General features: G+C 43.7%; 1 protein-coding gene across 1 annotated transcript in view; it reads right to left on the bottom strand.

Moving 5' to 3' along the window:
• The window catches only part of herc1 (HECT and RLD domain containing E3 ubiquitin protein ligase family member 1), a 339275-nt gene that overhangs the window by 110531 nt on the left and 210422 nt on the right, over window positions 1-18322 (bottom strand). Inside the window, exons 49-53 of the mRNA XM_059640184.1 lie at window positions 17973-18240; window positions 16482-16695; window positions 15804-16009; window positions 1577-1704; window positions 1331-1464 (exon numbers count right to left, since the gene is read on the bottom strand). Coding sequence (XP_059496167.1) covers window positions 1331-1464; window positions 1577-1704; window positions 15804-16009; window positions 16482-16695; window positions 17973-18240 — 950 coding nt within the window. The remainder of the gene's footprint in view (window positions 1-1330; window positions 1465-1576; window positions 1705-15803; window positions 16010-16481; window positions 16696-17972; window positions 18241-18322) is intronic.

The following is an 18322-nucleotide window of genomic DNA, read 5'->3' as shown; positions in this document are numbered from 1 at the left end:
GTGAAATACACGGCTACAAAGAGTTCGAGACCATAACATCAAGCGTTTTCAAGAACGAGTTAGCTATAATTCTTACAGTTAAAAGGATTAAATGATATGGGGAGAAAGTGCAAACAGGTTACTGAGTTAGATGATCAGCCATCATATTGAAAAGCAGACCAGACTTGAAGGGCAGAAATGCCTACCCCACTGCCGATTTCCATGTTCTATGTTAACTTAGCCTTGAATATAATCAATGACCCAGTCTCCATTGTTCTCTGGATGGTGAATCCAAAGATTAACAACTTTCTAAGAAGGAAATTCCTTTTCGTCCCTTATTTAAGCATCTCCAGTCGCAGACTCCCCTCTATCATGTCACACTTCCTAAAATAATACATTTAGAATATTTTACCATACAATCCAATGTATAATTTGCCTTAACTACTTGCATGCTAATTTCATAATTCACGTGTGAGGACACCCACGTGCCTCTGTATTGCAACAGCTTTCTAATATTGTGACGTTCTATGCTCCATGGCATATTTTCATTACTATATTCCATTTGGCAAATTATTCCCAGTCAACATTTCTTGTCCCTTTGATCACAACTTGTTTTTTCTGCCTTTCTTTGCACCTTTAAATCTGCCACAATAGGTCCCTTCATCCAAGTTAACAATATAGATTGTAAAAAATTGAGAATGCTGTTTTTCCGGTTGTGCCCTACCTTTTGCAACCTGAAAAAAGATCCTTCTATCCCAATTGCCCATTTCAAATTAGTTAACTTTCTATCCATGCCAATATGTTATTCACAATACTGTCAAATCCTGTTTTGTGCGGCAACCTTTGATATGGCACTTTGTCAAATACTGTTTTAAATCCAATTGCACTATATCTACTAGTTCCCCTCTATCTACTCTGCTGGCTAGATCCTCAAGGACTCAAACATGCGTGCCATAATTTCCTTAATGTGCTGCCACAACCACCTCAAGAATGAATTCCAGAACATTCCCAATAGCACATTTTTCCAACTCACATACAGTTTCCTGCACTCTGACACATCATTTCTTAAATAGAGGTGTTACATTTGTGCTTTTCAAATCTACTGGGACTTTTCCAAAATGTAGGAAGTTTTGCAAGTATAAGAGTGTTGTACCTACTTTTAAGGTGCTAGGATGTCATTAAGTTTAGGGAACTTCCTACCCTTTATTACCATTAGCAAACAAACATTTCATGGTGGCAAAACAAAATCAAACGGGCTGTACCATTTTACTTTGACATTATTTTACATTCTTATCAAGATTGGGAAAGGTGTGAATTGCATTAAGAAATACAAAAGTATCAAGCGCCATACCAGTGACTTGCCAGATGTTCACTACTTTTTCTAGTGCTGCTGCAATATATTTGCCACTAATACTCCAACAAATGAGATACAAATTTGGTTCACAAGGAGAGCCCAGACTGCCCAGGTCTTCAGAAATATTTTCTCTATTGAAAATAAAAATGCAATGTAATTTTGAACATTAGCTGTGGAAACTTAGTGTACCACATTTATGTTAACTTAAAATAATCCTTGATTTTCAAAAAAGGAGCTACTCACGTTTTGTTGAAGATACAGGTTTGTTGTAAGATGTAATGATTTTTAGTGACACTCCACACTCTAACAGTCCCATCGTTGCCACTTGTTGCCAGGAGACCTTTTTTATTGCTCCATTGACATGTGATCACCTTTAAAGAAATTTAAGACAAACTATTCTAGAAATATGTTCACATTAAAGTAATTAGAACACTTACACTATACTTGGAACTATGTGGATTACAACCCCCCATCAGAGGCAACATTGCACTTAGTAGCATCATAACTTTAATAAACCATCACCTATACCAAGGCACACTACCTCCCCAAAGATAGCTGCTTAAAAGGGAAGTCTGACGGAAGAGGGGGCTCGCTGGAGAATACCACATGCTGAGCATCTGTTGAGTAATCAGCTCAAAGGACATCAAATGCAGGTGTGGAAATTCAGCCTGGAGAAAGTATATTGGCTGGCAGGAAGACAGCAGACACCAGAGCTCCATTTTTTGCAGTAGCAGCAGCTGCAGCGGTGGGAGCGGTAACAGCGAGGACCAGAGGGCTGCCGGGAGGTAGGTTTCCCAGTTAAAAACTTACCTCGTGCAATCAGCGGCCTCCGTTTTTTGCGGGAGCAGTAAGTACTAGGACCTGGGGGCAGCTGGGAAACTAAGTTCTTTATTTTGTGCTCTTGGAAGGTGAGTGAACTGATGGGTTTAGCCACTGCCCAAATCAATGATACTACACGTGTAGTGTCTCCCACCCGCCCACCTCCTCTAACCAAAAAAATGACTCTAGTGTGTTGATAAGGTAAGTGTTTTTCTTTTTTTTCTTGTGTGTTGGTAAGTAGTGATTTGGTACAAACTTTTTTAAATTTCATTTATCTAGTTGTTGATATTATAGCAGTACTAAGTTAAGCTTAAAGAGTAAAAATGGCAGGAGATCCCATACCCGTGTAATGCTCCTCTTGCTCGATGTGGGAGGTCAGGGACGTGGCTGAGGTCCCTGGCTCCCACGCATGCAAGTAGTGTGTCGAGCTGCAACTCTTGTTAGACTGCGTGATGGTTCTGCAGCTGCGGATGGATTCACTTTGGAGCATCTGATGGTGCTGAGAAAGTTGTGGATAGCATGTTCAGCAAATTGGTCACACCACAGATTAGGATTGCTAAGGAGAAAGGGAATGGGTGACCAAAAGGCAGAGAAAAAAAGTAGGAAGGCAGTGCAGGTGTCCCCTGCGGTCATCTCCCTTCAAATCAGCTATACCGCTTTGAGTACTGTTGGGGAAAATTCCACAACAGGGGAAGGCAGAAGTAGCCAGGTTCCTGACTCCATGGTTGGCTCTGCTGTACAAAAGGGCTGGAAAAAGAGTGGAAGGGCTATAGTCATTGGGGACTTGATTGTAAGGGTAGCAGATAGGCAGTTCTGTGGTCGAAAACGATACTCCCGAATGGGATGTTGCCTCCCAGGTGCATGGGTCAGGGATGTCTCAGATTGACTGTAGGGCATTCTGAAGGGGAAGGGTGAACAGCCAGCCGTTGTGGTGCATTTAGGCACCAAAGATATCAGTAAAAAAACAGGATGACGTCCAGAAGCAGAATTTAGGGAGTTAGCAGCCAAGTTAAAAAGTAGGGCCTCAGAGGTAGTAATCTCAGGATGGCGAACAGTGCTAAGTGCTAGTCAGAGCAGAAATGAAAGAATAGGCAGGATAAATGAGTGGCTTGAGATGGTGCAGGAGGGAGGGCTTCAGATTTTTGGGACATTGGGACCAGTTCTGGGGAGGTGGGACTATTACAAGTGGGACGATCTACAACTGGGCAGGGCTGGAACCAAAGTCCTAAGAGCTGCTTTTGCTAATGCTGTTGGAGAGAGTTTAAACTGATGTGGCAGGCGAATGGGAGCCAAATGAGGCGGTTAGTGGACAGTAAGGAGGTAGTAACAAAAGCCTGCAAGGAACTAGATAATGAAATCAGTGTGACTAAGGGGAAGAGTAGTCAGACAGCAGGTAGTCAGGTGGTCTGAGGTGCATTTGTTTTAATGCAAGAAGTGTAGTAGGTAAGGCAGATGAACTTAGGGCTTAGACTAGTACCTGGGAGTATGATGTTATTGCTATTACTGAGACTTGGTTGAGGCAAGGGCAAGATTGGCAACTAAATATCCCAGGATATAAATGCTTCAGCAGAGGGAGGTAAAAAGGGGTGGAGGAATTGCAATACTGGTCAGAGAGGATATCACAGCTAAGCTGAAGGAAGGCACTGTGGAGGACTCCAGCATTGAGGCAATATGGGCTGAGCTCAGAAATAGGAAGGGTGCAATAACAATGTTAGGGCTGTACTACAGGCCTCCCAACAGTGAGCATGAGATAGAGGTACAAATATGTAGACAGATTATGGAAAGACGTAAGGCAACAGGGTGGTGGTGATGGGAATTTTAATTTTCCCAACATTGACTGGGATTCACCTAGTGTTAAAGGTTTAGATGGAGCAGAATTCATAACGAGCATCCAGGAGGTTTTTCTGTAGCAGTATGTAAACAGTGCAACTCGGGAAGGGGCCATACTGGACTTGGTGTTGGGGAATGAGGCCGGCCAGGTGGCTGACGTTTCAGTTGGGGTTTACTTTGGGAACAGTGATCACAATTCTGTAAGTTTTAGAATACTTTTGGAAAAAGACAAGCGTGGTCCTAAAGGAAGAGTGCTGAATTGAGGGAAAGCCAACTATAGCAAAATTCAGCAGGAGCTGGGAAATGTGGATTGGGAGCAGCTGTTTGAGGGTAAATCTACATTTGATATCAGGGAGGCTTTTAAAGAGAGGTTGATTAGAGTGCAGAACAGACATGCCCCTGTGAAAATGAGGGATAGAATGGGCAAGATTAGTGAAACATTGATGACAGGTGAAATTGTGAGACCAGCAAAGAGGAGAAAGAAAAGAAAAAAGGGAAAGGTCTAGGCACCTGAAAACAGACAAAGCTTTAGAAGAATAATTGGCAAAGTAGGACCAATCTGAAACAAGGAATTAAGAGGGCTAAAAGGGGGAACAAAATATCTTCAGCAAACAGCGTTAAGGAAAATCCCAAAGCCTTTTATTTGTACATGAGGAGTAAGAGGGTAACTAGAGAAAGGGTTGGCCCACTCAAGGTCAAAGGAAGCAAGTTATGCGAGGAAAATGAATGAGATTCGTAATGAGCACTTTGCATTGGTATTCACTGAGGAGAGGGACATGACAGATGTTGCAGTTATGGATAGATGTTTGATTACTCCAGGTCAAGTCAGTGTAAGGAAGGGGGAAGTGTTGGATATTCTAAAAGACATTAGGGTGAACAAGTCCCCAGGTCTGGACGGGATTTATCCTCGGTTACTAAGGGAAGCGAGAGAGGAAATAGCTGGGGCCTTAACAGATATCTTTGCAGCATCCTTAAACATGGGTGAGGTCCAGGCGGACTGGGGACTTGCTAATGTTACCCTCTTGTTTAAGAAGGGTAGCAAGGATAATTTAGGTAATTACAGACCGGTGAGCCTGACGTCAGTGGTGGAGAAGCTGCTGGAGAAGATACTGAGGGATATGATGTATTTACATTTGTAAGGAAATGGGCTTATTAGTGATAGGCAGCATGGTTTTGTGCAGGGAAGGTTGTGGCTCACCAACTTGACAGAATTCTTTGAGGAAGTGACAAAGTTGATAAATGAGGGAAGGGCTGTGGATGTCACTTACATGGACTTCAGTATTGCGTTTGATAAGGTTCCCCATGGTAGGCTGATGGAGAAAGCGAAGTCTAGGGTGCACTAGCTAGATGGGTAGACAGCTGACTGGGTACTGGAGGCAAAGTTGTAGTGGAAGGGAGTTTCTCAAAATAGGGAAGAACTGTGGTGACCAGTGGTACAACTCTGCCACAGAAAACTGTTGAGGACAAAACATTGCATGTTTTCAAGGTGGTGTTTGGGATAGCTCTTGGGGCTAAAGGGATCAAGGGATATGTCAGAAAGTGGGAAGAAAGTACTGTGTTGGATGATCAGTTATGATCATGTAGCATGGTGGAGTAGGTACAAAAGGCTGGATAGACTACTCATACTCTTCCTTACTATGCATCTACATTTTGATGTCTACACTGCTGTCTTTTAAGATCTCATTGATCAGTACTTTTGTCAGAGTTGTACAGCATGGAAACAGACCCTTCAGTCCAATTCATCCATGCTGACCAATATTCTACATTAATCTAGCCCCATATCTCTCTAAACCCATCCTATTCATATACCTATCCAGATGCCTTTTAAATGTTGTAGTTGTACCAGCCTCCACAACCTCCTCTGGTAGCTCATTCCATACACACACCATCCTTTGTGTGTAAAGGTTGCACCTTAGATTCCTTTTAAAACTTCCCCCTCTTATCTATGCCCTTTAGTTTTGGACTCCCTCACTCTGGGGGAAAAGATCTGGATTATTCACGCTATCCGTGGCCCTCATGATTTTATGAATTTATATAAAGATCTCCAGGAAAAAGAGCCTCAGTGTATTCAGTCTCTCTCTATATCTCAAGCCCTTCAATCATGGCAACATCCATGAACAAGGGGGTTCTGCTTCAACACGATAGTTGTGTTCCAGTGCAACATCACATTAGAAAAACTGTGCTACTTAATAAGGGATCAGTGTTGGGACCACTGCTGTTTATGATATACATAAGTGATCTGGAGTAGATGGTCTGATTAGCAAGTTTGCAGATGACACTAAGATTGGCGGAGTAGTAGATAGTGAAGGGGACTGTCAGAGAATGCAGCAGAATGTAGATACATTGGAGAGTTAGGCGGAGAAATGGCAGATGGAGTTCAATCCAGGCAAATGCGAGGTGATGCATTTTGGAAGATCCAATTCAACAGCGAAGTATGCGGTAAACGGAAAAGCCCTGGGGAAAATCGATGCAGAGAGAGATCTGGGTGTTCGGGTCCATTGTACCCCAAAGGTAGCAACGCAGGTCGATAGAGGGGTCAAGGCGGCATATGGTATGCTTTCATTCATCGAACGGGGCATTGAGTACAAGAGTTGGCAGGTCATGTTACAGTTGTATAGGACTTTGGTTTGACCACATTTGGAATAGTGCGTACAGTTCTGGTTGCCACATCACCAAAAGGATGTGGATGCTTTAGAGAGGGTGCAGAGGTGGTTCACCAGGATATTGCCTGGTATGAAGGGCACTAGCTATGAAGAAAGGTTGAGTAGATTAAGATTATTTACATGAGAAAGATGGAGGTAGAGGTCTACAAAATCGAGAGGTCTAGACAGGGTGGATAGCAAGACGCTTTCTCCCCCCAGAGTGGGGGACTCAACTACTAGGGGTCACGATTTCAAGGTGAGAGGGGAAAAGTTTAAAGGAGACGTGTGGAAAGTTCTTTATGCAGAGGGTGGTGGGTGCCTGGAATGCGTTGCCAGAGAAGGTGGTAGAGGTGGGCACGATAGCGTCATTTAAGATGCATCTAGACAGATACAGGAACAGGCAGGGAGCAGAGGGAAAACAGGTGACAGGTTTAGATAGAGGATCGAGATCGGCGCAGGCTTGGAGGGTCGAAGGGCCTGTTCCTGGGCTGTAATTTTCTTTGTTCAGAAGGTAATGTGTTTAGCAACTTTAGTCAATATTCCACAATCTTGGACTAGTGTTCAGTTAATGTTATCCTGGAATGCATTACCTACAATAATTATGGTTCAGCTAATAGCACTCTCACCTCTAAACTGGGTGTTGGTCCCACTCTTGGGAATCAAGAGTCATACAGTCACACAGTTCGGAAACAGACCTTTGGTCCCACTTGCCTGTGTTGACCAGGCATCCCAATGTGACCTTGTTCCATTTACCAGCATTTGGCCCATATCCCTCAAAACCCTTCAGATTCATAGACCCATTTAGATGCCTTCTCAATGTTGCAATTTTACTTGCCCCCACCATTTCCTCTGGAAGCCGATTCCATATGTGCACCACCATCTGCACGACATAGTTACCTTTTAAAAATGTTTCCACTCTCACCGCAAACTGTGTCCTCCAGTTTTGGACTCCTTCACCACAGGAAAAGGATCTTGGCAATTTACCCTATCCATGACCCCCATGATTTTATAAACCTCTGTAAGGCCACCCCTCCGATACTCTAGAACTGTACGCAATATTCTAAAAGTGGCCTCACCAACATCCTGCACAGATGTAACATAACATCCCAACTCGTACACACAAAGTTCTGACATAAGGCAGCAAGACCGCCATCTGCCTTCTCCGCCACCCTCTCTACCTGAGACTGCACTTTCAAGGAACCATGCACCTGTACTCCAAGGTCTATTTGCTCAGCAACATGCGCCACAACCATACCATTAATTGCATCAGTCCTGCCCTGCTTTGCCTTACCAAAATGCAACAACTCATTTATCTATACTAAGCTATATCTGCCACTCCTTGATCCATCTGATCAAGGTCCCAGTGTATTCTGAGATAATCTTCGTCACTGTCCACCAACTCTGCTTGCTATATTCACACAAATCATTTATATAAATGGCCAAAAGCAGCGGGTCCAACAGTGATCTTGTGGAACACTATTGATCACAGGTCTTCAATGCAAAAAAGCAATGTATTATCACCCCCTATATTCCATCTTCACATCAATTGTTTATCTAATTGGTTAGCTCTCCCAAATCCCAGACTACCACACAGAACCTCGTCAAATGCTTTGCTGTAGTCCATATAGACAACATCCACTGCTCTGGCTTCAATCTTCTTTGTCACCTCTTCAAACAAACTTAATCAAGTTAGTAAGACATGATTTCACACTCACAAAGCCATTGTTGGCTGTCCTAAATCAGTCCTTGCCTTTCCCAATGCTTGTAAATCCTGTCTTTCAGAATCCCTTCCAACAACGTACCTACCGCTGACATAAGGCTCATGGGTCTATAGCTTCCTGGCTTTCCCATACAGCCTTTCTTAAAAACAATACCATCACATTAGGCAACCTCTAGGTTTTTCAGTATCTCACCGAAGGCTGTCGATGATACAAATACCTCAGCAAGGGGCCCAGAAATCTCCTTCCTAGATTCCCACAAAGTTCTGGGAAATACCACCTTCTCCCCCCTCCACGCACACATCAATGAATACCAGTCACGTCTGGACATCAAGCAGTTTTTCCGCAGCCTCCACCTCCACATTTACTTCTCTAACCATGAGCCTAACCCTCCCTCTACTAACGCTTTCTCCTGCCTCCAACGCACCCCCTCCTCCTGGACACCACCCCAGGCCTGCTATCCTCCCTTGACCTCTTCATTTCCAACAGCTGTCGAGATATCAATCACTTCAACCTCTCCACCCCCTCACCCACTCCAACCTCTCCCCTGCAGAATGGGCAGCCCTCCGCTCCAAACCCAACCTCACCACCAAACCCGCAGACAAGGGAGGCACAGTTGTAGTATGGCGCACTGACCTTTACATCACCGAGGCCAGACACCAACTCTCTGACACCACCTCCTACCGCCCCCTGGATCACGACTCCATCCCCGAGCACTAAACCATCATCTCCCAAACCATTCACAACCTCATCACCTCAGGTGACCTCCCACCCACAGCCTCCAACCTCATTGTCCCCCAACCCTGCACCATCCGCTTCTATCTCCTTCCCAAAAATCTACAAACCCACCTGCCCTGGTCGACCCATTGTTTCCACCTGCTCCTGCCCCACCGAACTCATCTCTACCTATCTGGACTCAATTTTCTCCTCTTTTGTCCAGGAACTCCCTATTTACGTCCGTGACACCACCCACACCCTTCCAATTCCCTGGTCCCCAACACCTCATTTTCACCACAGACGTCCAGTCCCAATACACCTGCATTCCCCATGCAGATGGCCTAAGGACCCTCTGCTTCTTCCTGTCCCGCAGACCCAACCTGTCCCGCAGATCCGACCAGTCCCCTTCCACTGACACCTATATCCGCCTAGCCGAACTTGTCCTCACCCTCAACAACTTCTCTTTCAATTCTTCCCATTTCCTACTGACAAAGGGGGTAGCCATGGGTACCCGCGTGGACCCAAGTTATGCCTGCCTCTTTGTAGGTTAAGTGGAACAATCCCTCTTCCATACATACACTGGCCCTAAACCCCACCTCTTCCTCCGTTACACTGACAACTGTATTGGCGCCGCCTCGTGCCCCTAAGAGGACCTCGAACAGTTCATCCACTTGACCAACGCCTTCCACCCCAACCTCAAGTTCACCTGGACCATCTCCAACACATCCCTCACCTTCCTGGACCTCTCTTTCCCTATCTCAGGCAACCACCTAGAAACCGATGTCCATTTCAAGCCCACCGACTCCCACAGCTACCTAGAATACAACTCTTCCCACACCTTCCTGCAAAAATTCCATCCCCTATTTCCAATTCCTTTGCCTCTGCCGAATCTGCTCCCAGGATGAGGCATTCCACTCCCGTACATCAAAGATGTCCTTGTTCTTCAAGGACCACAACAACCCCCCCAACCCCGGGTTGGTCGACAACGCCCTTGACCGTGTCTCCTGCATTTCCCACAACTCATCTCTCACACCTCGCCCCCGCAATAACCGCCAAAAGAGAATCCTCTTCATCCTCACATATCACCCCAACAACCTCCGGATACAACGCATCATCCGCCAACACTTCCGCAATCTACAATCCGACCCCACCACCAAAGACATTTTTCCATCCCCACCCTTGTCTGCCTTCCGGAGAGACCACTCTCTCCATGACTCCCTTGTCCGCTCCACACTCCCATTCAACCCCACCACACCCGGCACTCTCTCCTGCAACAGCAGGAAGTGTACATGTGCCCCCACACCTCCTCCCTCACCCCCAAGATGACTTTCCACATCAAGCAGGTGTTCACCTGCACATCCGCCATTGTGGTATACTGCATCCGCTGTTCCCATTGTGGCTTCTTCTACATTGGGAAACCAAGCGGAGACTTGGGGACCACTTTGCAGAACACCTACGCTTGGTTCGCAATAAACAACTGCACCTCTCAGTTGCGAACCATTTTAACTCTCCCTCCCATTCCATAGACGACATGTCCATCCTGGGCCTCCTGCAGTGCCATACAATGCCACCCGAAGGTTGCAGGAACGGCAACTCATATTCCGCTTGGCAACCCTGCAGCCTAATGATATCAATGTGGATTTCACAAGCTTCAAAATCTCCCCTCCCACCACCACATCCCAAAACCAGCCCAGCTCGTCCCCGCCTCCCTCACCTCTCCCTACTTCCCCACCTATACTCTCCTCTCCACCTATCTTCTCCGCTACCTATTTTCGGTCCGCCTCTCCCTCTCCCCCTACTTATTTCAGAATCCTCTCCCCATCCCCCTTTTCTGATGAAGGGTCGAGGCCCGAAACGTCAGCTTTTGTGCTCCTAAGATGCTGCTTGGCCTGCTGTGTTCATCCAGCTCCACAGTTTGTTATCTGGGGAACATCTGATCAGGCTCCAGGGATTTATCCACTTTTATGGATCTGAGGACCTCCAGCACTTCCTCTTCTGTAATATGAACTCTTTTCAAGGCATCATTATTATTTCTCCAAGTTCCCCTCCACGTAAATACTGATGCAAAATATTTGTTTAGTATCTCACCCATCTCTTGCGGTTCTACACATAGATGACCACTTGGATCTTTAAAGGGCTGTGATGATGCTGCAGCTTTACAGGATATTTGTTGGAATAACAGAAGCAGCTGGTCAAGCTCTCACAGAACTAGGATTTTTAGTTAGCTTTCAGCTGTTGCTTTTGGGGTCTTGAACAAGTGAAAGCTATTTTTCCCTCTCTTGGTTCCGACTAAAAGCTGGTGATTCTCTGCCTGTTGCAGGAGTAAACTTGTGAATTTGCCTTTTCCAATGGGTGTGCTTATGGGATGTTATGATATTTGAATAGTTAATGTTTAGTAGTCAAATAATCTACTATTCGGTTAAGTTTTCCAACAGGGTTAAGTTACTCCAAGTTCTTCCTTCTTGTGTTGTATTTTGACAATAGTGTTTGAATAAATTGTTTTGCTCAACATGGAGTAGTTTGACCAATTGAATTGCATCTGGAATACATGACCTCACATTTACCTTTAAAATAAGAAAAAGTTGGTGTCTAGGCTACCTTCTTTATATATCATATCTGGTCCGTAACAGGGCCCTATTCCTCTCCCTAATTGCTCTTTTGCCTGTACTTAGAGAATCTCTTTAGATTCTCCTTTATTCTATTTGCCAAAGCCACCTCATGTCCCCTTTTTGCCCTCCTAATTCCCCTCCTAAGTATGCTCCGATTGCCCTTACACTCGTCAGAATTCACTCAATTCGAGCTGTCTTTACCTGTCATATGCCTCTTCCTTTTTCTTGACCAGAGCCTCAATTTCTCTAGTTACACCAGCCTTGCTCCTCACACTCATACTGTCTGACACTCACTATATTATTTTAAAACGCCCCCACTTTCCAATCATGTGAATAGCCTCCTCCAGTTAACTTTTGATAGTTCCTACCTAATACCATCAAAATTAGCCTTACCCCAATTTAGAACTTCAACTTTTGATCCATTTTATCCTTTTCTACAACTATTTTAAAACTAATATAATTATGATCACTTGCCCCAAAGTGCTCCCCCACTGACACTTTGGTTATCTGTCCTGCCTTATTTCCCAACAGAAGGTCAAATATTGCTCCTTCTTTAGCAGGTACATCCACATATTGAATAACAAAGTTTTCTTACACATATTTAATAAATTCCTCTCCATCCAAGCCCTTAACACTACAACAGACCCAGTCTATGTTTGCAAAGTAAAAATCCCTGACCACTACAACCCTATTATTCTTATAGATACCCAAGAGCTGCTGACATATTTGCTTTTGACTATCATAGAAGGCCTACAGTATGTAAACAGGCCCTTTGGCTCAACAAGTCCACACTGACCCTCAGACATGCCAATCAGACCCATCCCCTTCCAACCCACCTAATCTACACTTACCTGAACACTGTGGGCAATTTAGCAAGTCCAATCCAGCTGTACACATTTGGGCTGTGGGAGGAAACCGGAGCACCCAAAGAAAACCCATGCAGACCCACGGGGAGAACATATGAACTATGAAGGTGGAATCAAACCTGGTTTCCCGATGCTGTGAGGCAGCAGTGCTGACTCCTGAGCCACCGTGCTGCCCACATATTTTCTTTTTCTTTCTTGCTTGCTTAATTCAGAGCTATCTCATATTTGCAAAGGGAAACTGCTACAAACATACACCACCAGTCATTCCACATTCACTGTTGAGACTGCACTCAGCGATTGTTTACTGGATGGATCTGAATGACGGCCCTATAATGCATTCCCAACAAGGTAACCATCCCTTTCCTATTTCTCAGTTCCACACGTATACCTTGAGTGGACGATCTCCCAGGAATATCCTCCCCAAGTACAGCCGCAATATTATGCCTAACCAAAAACACCACTCCCTTTCCTTGCTTGTCTTCCTTTCTATCTTTACTGTAGCATCTATGCCCCAGAACATTAAGGGACCAGTCCAATGCATCCGAGTCACATTTCTGTAATAGCTATGATATTCCAGTCCCATGTTTTCAATCATGTCCCTAAGTTTATCTACCTTACTGTCAGGCCTCTTACATGGAAGTAAATACAGTTTAATTTATCAGTCTTACCTTATTCTCTCCCAAGTTTATCTGCCTTGACCAAATGACTTGCTCCCCTCAGCTACTGTACCTGCCTCAGCCTTTGGCTCCCATCGTCCCTCCCTTACTAGTTTCAAACCTCCCAAGTAGCACTAGCAAATCTCCCTGCAAGGATATTTGTCCCCTTTCTAAGTCAGGTGGAACCCATCCCTCTTACACAGCTCATTTCTACCCCAAAGTGATCCTAATGCCAAAAAAGTGAGTCCTTGGTGCCTACAGCAAGCTCCTTAGCCACATATTCTCTGCTTTATCCTGCTGTTCCTACTCTCACTGGCACATTACACTGATAGTAGTCCAGATGTTAACACCCTTGAGGACCTGCTTTTCTAACCTCCTGCAGAGGTTCCTACATTCTGCCTGCAGAACCTCATTCCTTTCCCTACCAAATGTCGTCAGTACCAACGTGCACAATGATCTCCAGCTGGTCATTCTCTCCTTTCAGAGTACTTTGCACCGACTCCAAGAATTCCTGGACCCTGGCAGCAGGGAGACAACACACCTTGCTGATGGCCACAGAAATGTGTTTGTCTGTGCTCCAGACTATTATGACTAATTGCTTGGAACCTAACAAACCCCTTATTACAGTTGAACTAATCACGGTACCAGAAACCTGGCTGTCAATGCTATGCTTCTGTCAGAGGGCATCCCCTGCCCCTACTGTATTCAAACGGCATAGCTGTTTGAAATGGGGACACAGCAGACTCCTGTACTACGTGGCTACGTCTCCTACCATTAGAGCAGTCAACTATCTGCCTGCATCTGTAGTGTCTCCGCCTTCCTAAACCTATAATCCAGCATACCTACTTTTTCTTGTAAGCTCCTCATCGCCTCTAACTGCTGCTCCAATTGATCAAAGCTGTCCGATTGTGTCTGCTGGTGAATCCTGTCTCCAGAAACACAAATTCTCCCTGATTGCTCACCTCTGAAGGAAAGAGCTCATCACCCTGTAAAAGACATTTCTGTCCCTTTAACAATCTACAGAGCCAGAAATTACCTAAAAACAAACAATACACCTTGCTCAAAAACACACCGTTATCCTAGCCTTACATTGCTCATAAACACAGTTCTGGAATAACAAACTACCAAACCTTAATATTAAAAATTAATTAACAGACAAATCACAGTATAAACATAACAAAAAATAAAGCCTCGCCTTACTCACTATTTCAGATTTACAAAAAACACATTAGGAAGTTTTATACAAGTCTTAAAATATTTATTTCTTTATTCCTGTAGCTTCGGGCAGTGATATTTTTTCAAATCACTAATACCTCCGCAGCTATACCTGATGCTGGATATTAGACCACCCACTTGAGTCACAAAATTGCACTGCTTGTTTGCTCTTTCAGTGAAACGCAATATTCACAGCCCTTGTGCAATTTCTGTCTGACAACTGTGAAACTATACTTGTTAGGTGATGCTTAAAAAGCTGATCTGCAAGCTTGGTGCAATTCCTCAGTCTTTGACTTTGCCACATGGTCACTCATCTGAAATTATCTCTCCTTCCTCCCTTCTGAAGTAGTTTTTTGATTTTTCTTATAGTTAAAAAGTTCCAAAAATTTTGCAAAACTTAAAAAACAATAGCAAGTATTATCCCAAGGAAGGAAGTAAGTCAAATCAGCACTGAAAAAAAATCTCAAAATCAAGAGCAGCTCTCATCACCACGATCCTCTCCCATCTAGTATTTCCTCTTCTGATCTAGGTTAACACCCCCGTACTGAAGGAGCTGCAGTTGGAGATTCTATCTTATGAATGCATGTTAAATGAAGGCGCTAGCTACCTACTCACAAGACATGTAAGATCCTAAGGCATAATTTTGAAGAGGAGTTCTCCCTAGCATCCTCGCCAACGATTCTCTCTCAGTTAACAAAACAGAAAGCTGATTTTCAGGTCGCTAACATATTGCCATTTGAGAGAATCTGCAGTGAGCAAATTAGCTTCAGTGTTTTCCACATTAAAGCCAGGTACCCAGAAACCCCTTGACAAAATAATCACTTCTCCCTTCAAGGCTGTCTGCAGTTGGTGACGATGATTAATGCCAAGATTTTTCCTGACATTCACCAAACTGAGACCACAGCAACTCACTTCCATGCAATTCATGATCTAAGCAAATAACTTCAGTATGGTATTGATACTAGGACCGAAGGGCATTGCCTCAAAATAAAGGGAAGCAGATGTAGGACTGAGGTCAGGAGGAACCTCTTCACCCAAAGGGTTGTGAATCTGTGGAATTCCCTGCCCGGTGAAGCAGTTGAAGCTACCTCACTGAATGTTTTTAAGGCAAGGTTAGACAAATTTTTGAACAGTAAAGGAATTAAGGGTTTATGGTAAGTGGGTGGGTAAGTGGAGCTGAGTCTCATGATCATAATCAGCCATGATTTAATAAAATGGCAGGGCAGGCTTGAGGGGCCAGATGGCCTACGCCTGCTCCTAGTTCTTATGTTCTTGTGAACATCAAATATTTATAGTCTGAGATCTTCAATACTAGCTTATTGTAAGCTAACATGGTTGAAATATTTTGCAAAACATTTCTCTCGGTTAAAACTTAGAGCATGAAAATGTACTTCTTACCCTATTCTGGTGTGCTTCAAGCTTGATGAATGGACATTTCCGTAGGTCCCCAGACATATCAGCATAAGTCTGTGGTTTGCTCTGGTTGTCACGATCGTGTGATGCAAGAGTCCGAACAAGCTGCTGAGCAGCCCATTGTCTGTGCTGGGAAGACAGCCTAGATGATAGGCAGCAAGCTGCTAAGGCATTAGCCAGCTCCAGAGGTCCTACAGCAGAAGGATCATAGGAAGGATGGACATACAAATGGGCAATAAAACCTGCTTAAACAAAACAATGAGACAATCCCCAGTGAATGATGGCCAAGAAAACAAAGCAATGGTATTGCACTAACCTTGCTAAAAGCTCATAATTGATCAATTAAGTTATGTAATAAATTGTTGTTACATTAAAAAAATTACTAAAAATAGAGGTAATTTTTACTTTCAAATCAGCAATAAAAAGCAAAATACTTGTCAATTAAAACAGATCAATTAGAAGTGAAGTTTTGATCCACTGTTCATTGTCTCAGTATGTAGACAAACTGCATAACAGAAGAAAATGACTTTGGAAAAGTCATTATGGGTGAAAATACCATGCAAGTATTTTAGCCTAAAGTCAATAATTTTATGTGGCTTCTCATCATAATCAGAAGGGTTCGCGTGGCAACTTTCACATGGCAACTTGGAAGACTGCACATACCTCTTTTTTCTGTCTCTGTCTTGTCATAATTTGGTCTCAGTTTGGCTCCTTTGTCAGCAAGTAATGCTACCAATGCTTGGGTTACAACAAAGTTTGGAGATGTCACAAGTTTATTTTCCTCAGCAATACCTCTAAGGAAACTGGGTAGAAATTTCCTCTGGATGGGATCATCTATGGTAGTGAGATTCATACCTGTTGCTGCTGAGATCAAGTTCTGAGAAGGCAAGCAAAAATGGTACAATAGAACATGGAACATGGAACATTACAGCACAGTACAGGCCCTTCGGCCCTCGATGTTGTGCCGACCTGTCATACCGATCTCAAGCCCATCTAACCTACACTATTCCATGTACGTCCATACGCTTATCCAGTGACGACTTAAATGTACCTAAAGTTGGCGAATCTACTACCGATAGTATCTCAGATATTGCTCCCACAGGATCATTTCATTCATTTTCAGATTGATGGGGTAAAAAAGAGAAGCTCACAGGAAGGATTTAGAATTAAAATGAATTCAGCATGGAGATATAAATTTCAAATTTAAGCCAAGTCAGTTAAAGAAAATGTAGGATTGACCTTCTCCAGCAAGAACTTTGTGAAGATGCAGACAATCACCGGTACAGGATCATCCATTTTAAGGACAGCAGATGTTCATTTAAAAAGTTAAGAATACAATGATACACTCACAAATTTCATCCTTGGAGTGAAGAAGGACAGTTTTGAAGCATTACCTTCATTGGGATTACAGGATTACTGACTACAATGGATCATCCTGCCACTTTGATAAGTCAGTATTCAGCAAGGAGACCAGCTGTATACCGTTTAGTCTGTTGATCTCTCTCATGTGATTATAGACTCAGAGTCATACAGTATGGAGAGAGACCTTTCAGTCCAACCAGTCCACAACGGACATAATTCCAACTAAACTTGTCTCACCTGCCTGCTCCTGGTTCATATCACTCCAAACCTTTCCTTTTCATGTATCTAGCCAATAATGGACAATAATTTGATGCACAATAATGGACAAATCCCTTTCCCTTCCAGATGTTACGCCCATTGTATGAAAAAAAGACCCAAAATAAGACTAAATAAAAAATGCTTTTTCTCAAATGTTTACACAATAAACCAAAAGTTAAGCTGAAGAACAAGTCTGAAACATTAATATAGTTATCCACATTTAAATTACATTCTAGTACTGTGGATTTTGTTTTAGCATGGCTTGTAAATGAAGGAATGTACCAGAATAACATGGACCTCTATTTCATTTAGCACAGTTACTGGCAAGAAGTTGTCTGCAATTGCACATGTGCCTGTTTTTCTATTAAACACTCTATTCACTGCATCACTTACTGGCTCTGCCAACACACACTGCCTCCTCCTGTTTGCTGCTTCCACTTTCCCTTACCCTCATGCTCCATTCAGATTGTAATGTCCTGAAGTTCTTTCACTAGTACATCACAATATTAGATATACAGTTTTCAGACTTTTTACCTGTGTACAGAGTTGAACAAGTAGCTTTGCAGCACTTGGGCTATTAGAAGCTAAACAGCCCACTGCAGTGCTTAGGTAGGCAAGGCAGGAAATCGGTTTGTTAACTTTGCTATGAACTCCACGAGGACGATCTGAAATGCTGGTTGCACCCGGACTTGGAGAAAGACCTGCTCTACTGGCTGCAGCCAGACACATCAACCGAACCAAGGTCTTGATATCAGTCAATCCCAAAGACTCCAGGCCTGCAGCCAGACTGCAACTAGAACCACTAGGAATAACAAAAGGTTAGGAGTTAGATACTAGTAACATTCCTAAACAAAGAAAAAGTCCTCAAAACTATCACAGTATTC

Source organism: Stegostoma tigrinum, chromosome 36 (genome assembly GCF_030684315.1).
Source record: "Stegostoma tigrinum isolate sSteTig4 chromosome 36, sSteTig4.hap1, whole genome shotgun sequence".
Taxonomy (NCBI): domain Eukaryota; kingdom Metazoa; phylum Chordata; class Chondrichthyes; order Orectolobiformes; family Stegostomatidae; genus Stegostoma; species Stegostoma tigrinum.
Note: the sequence above shows the minus strand (reverse complement) of the source record. Positions and strands in the feature narration are given on the sequence as shown.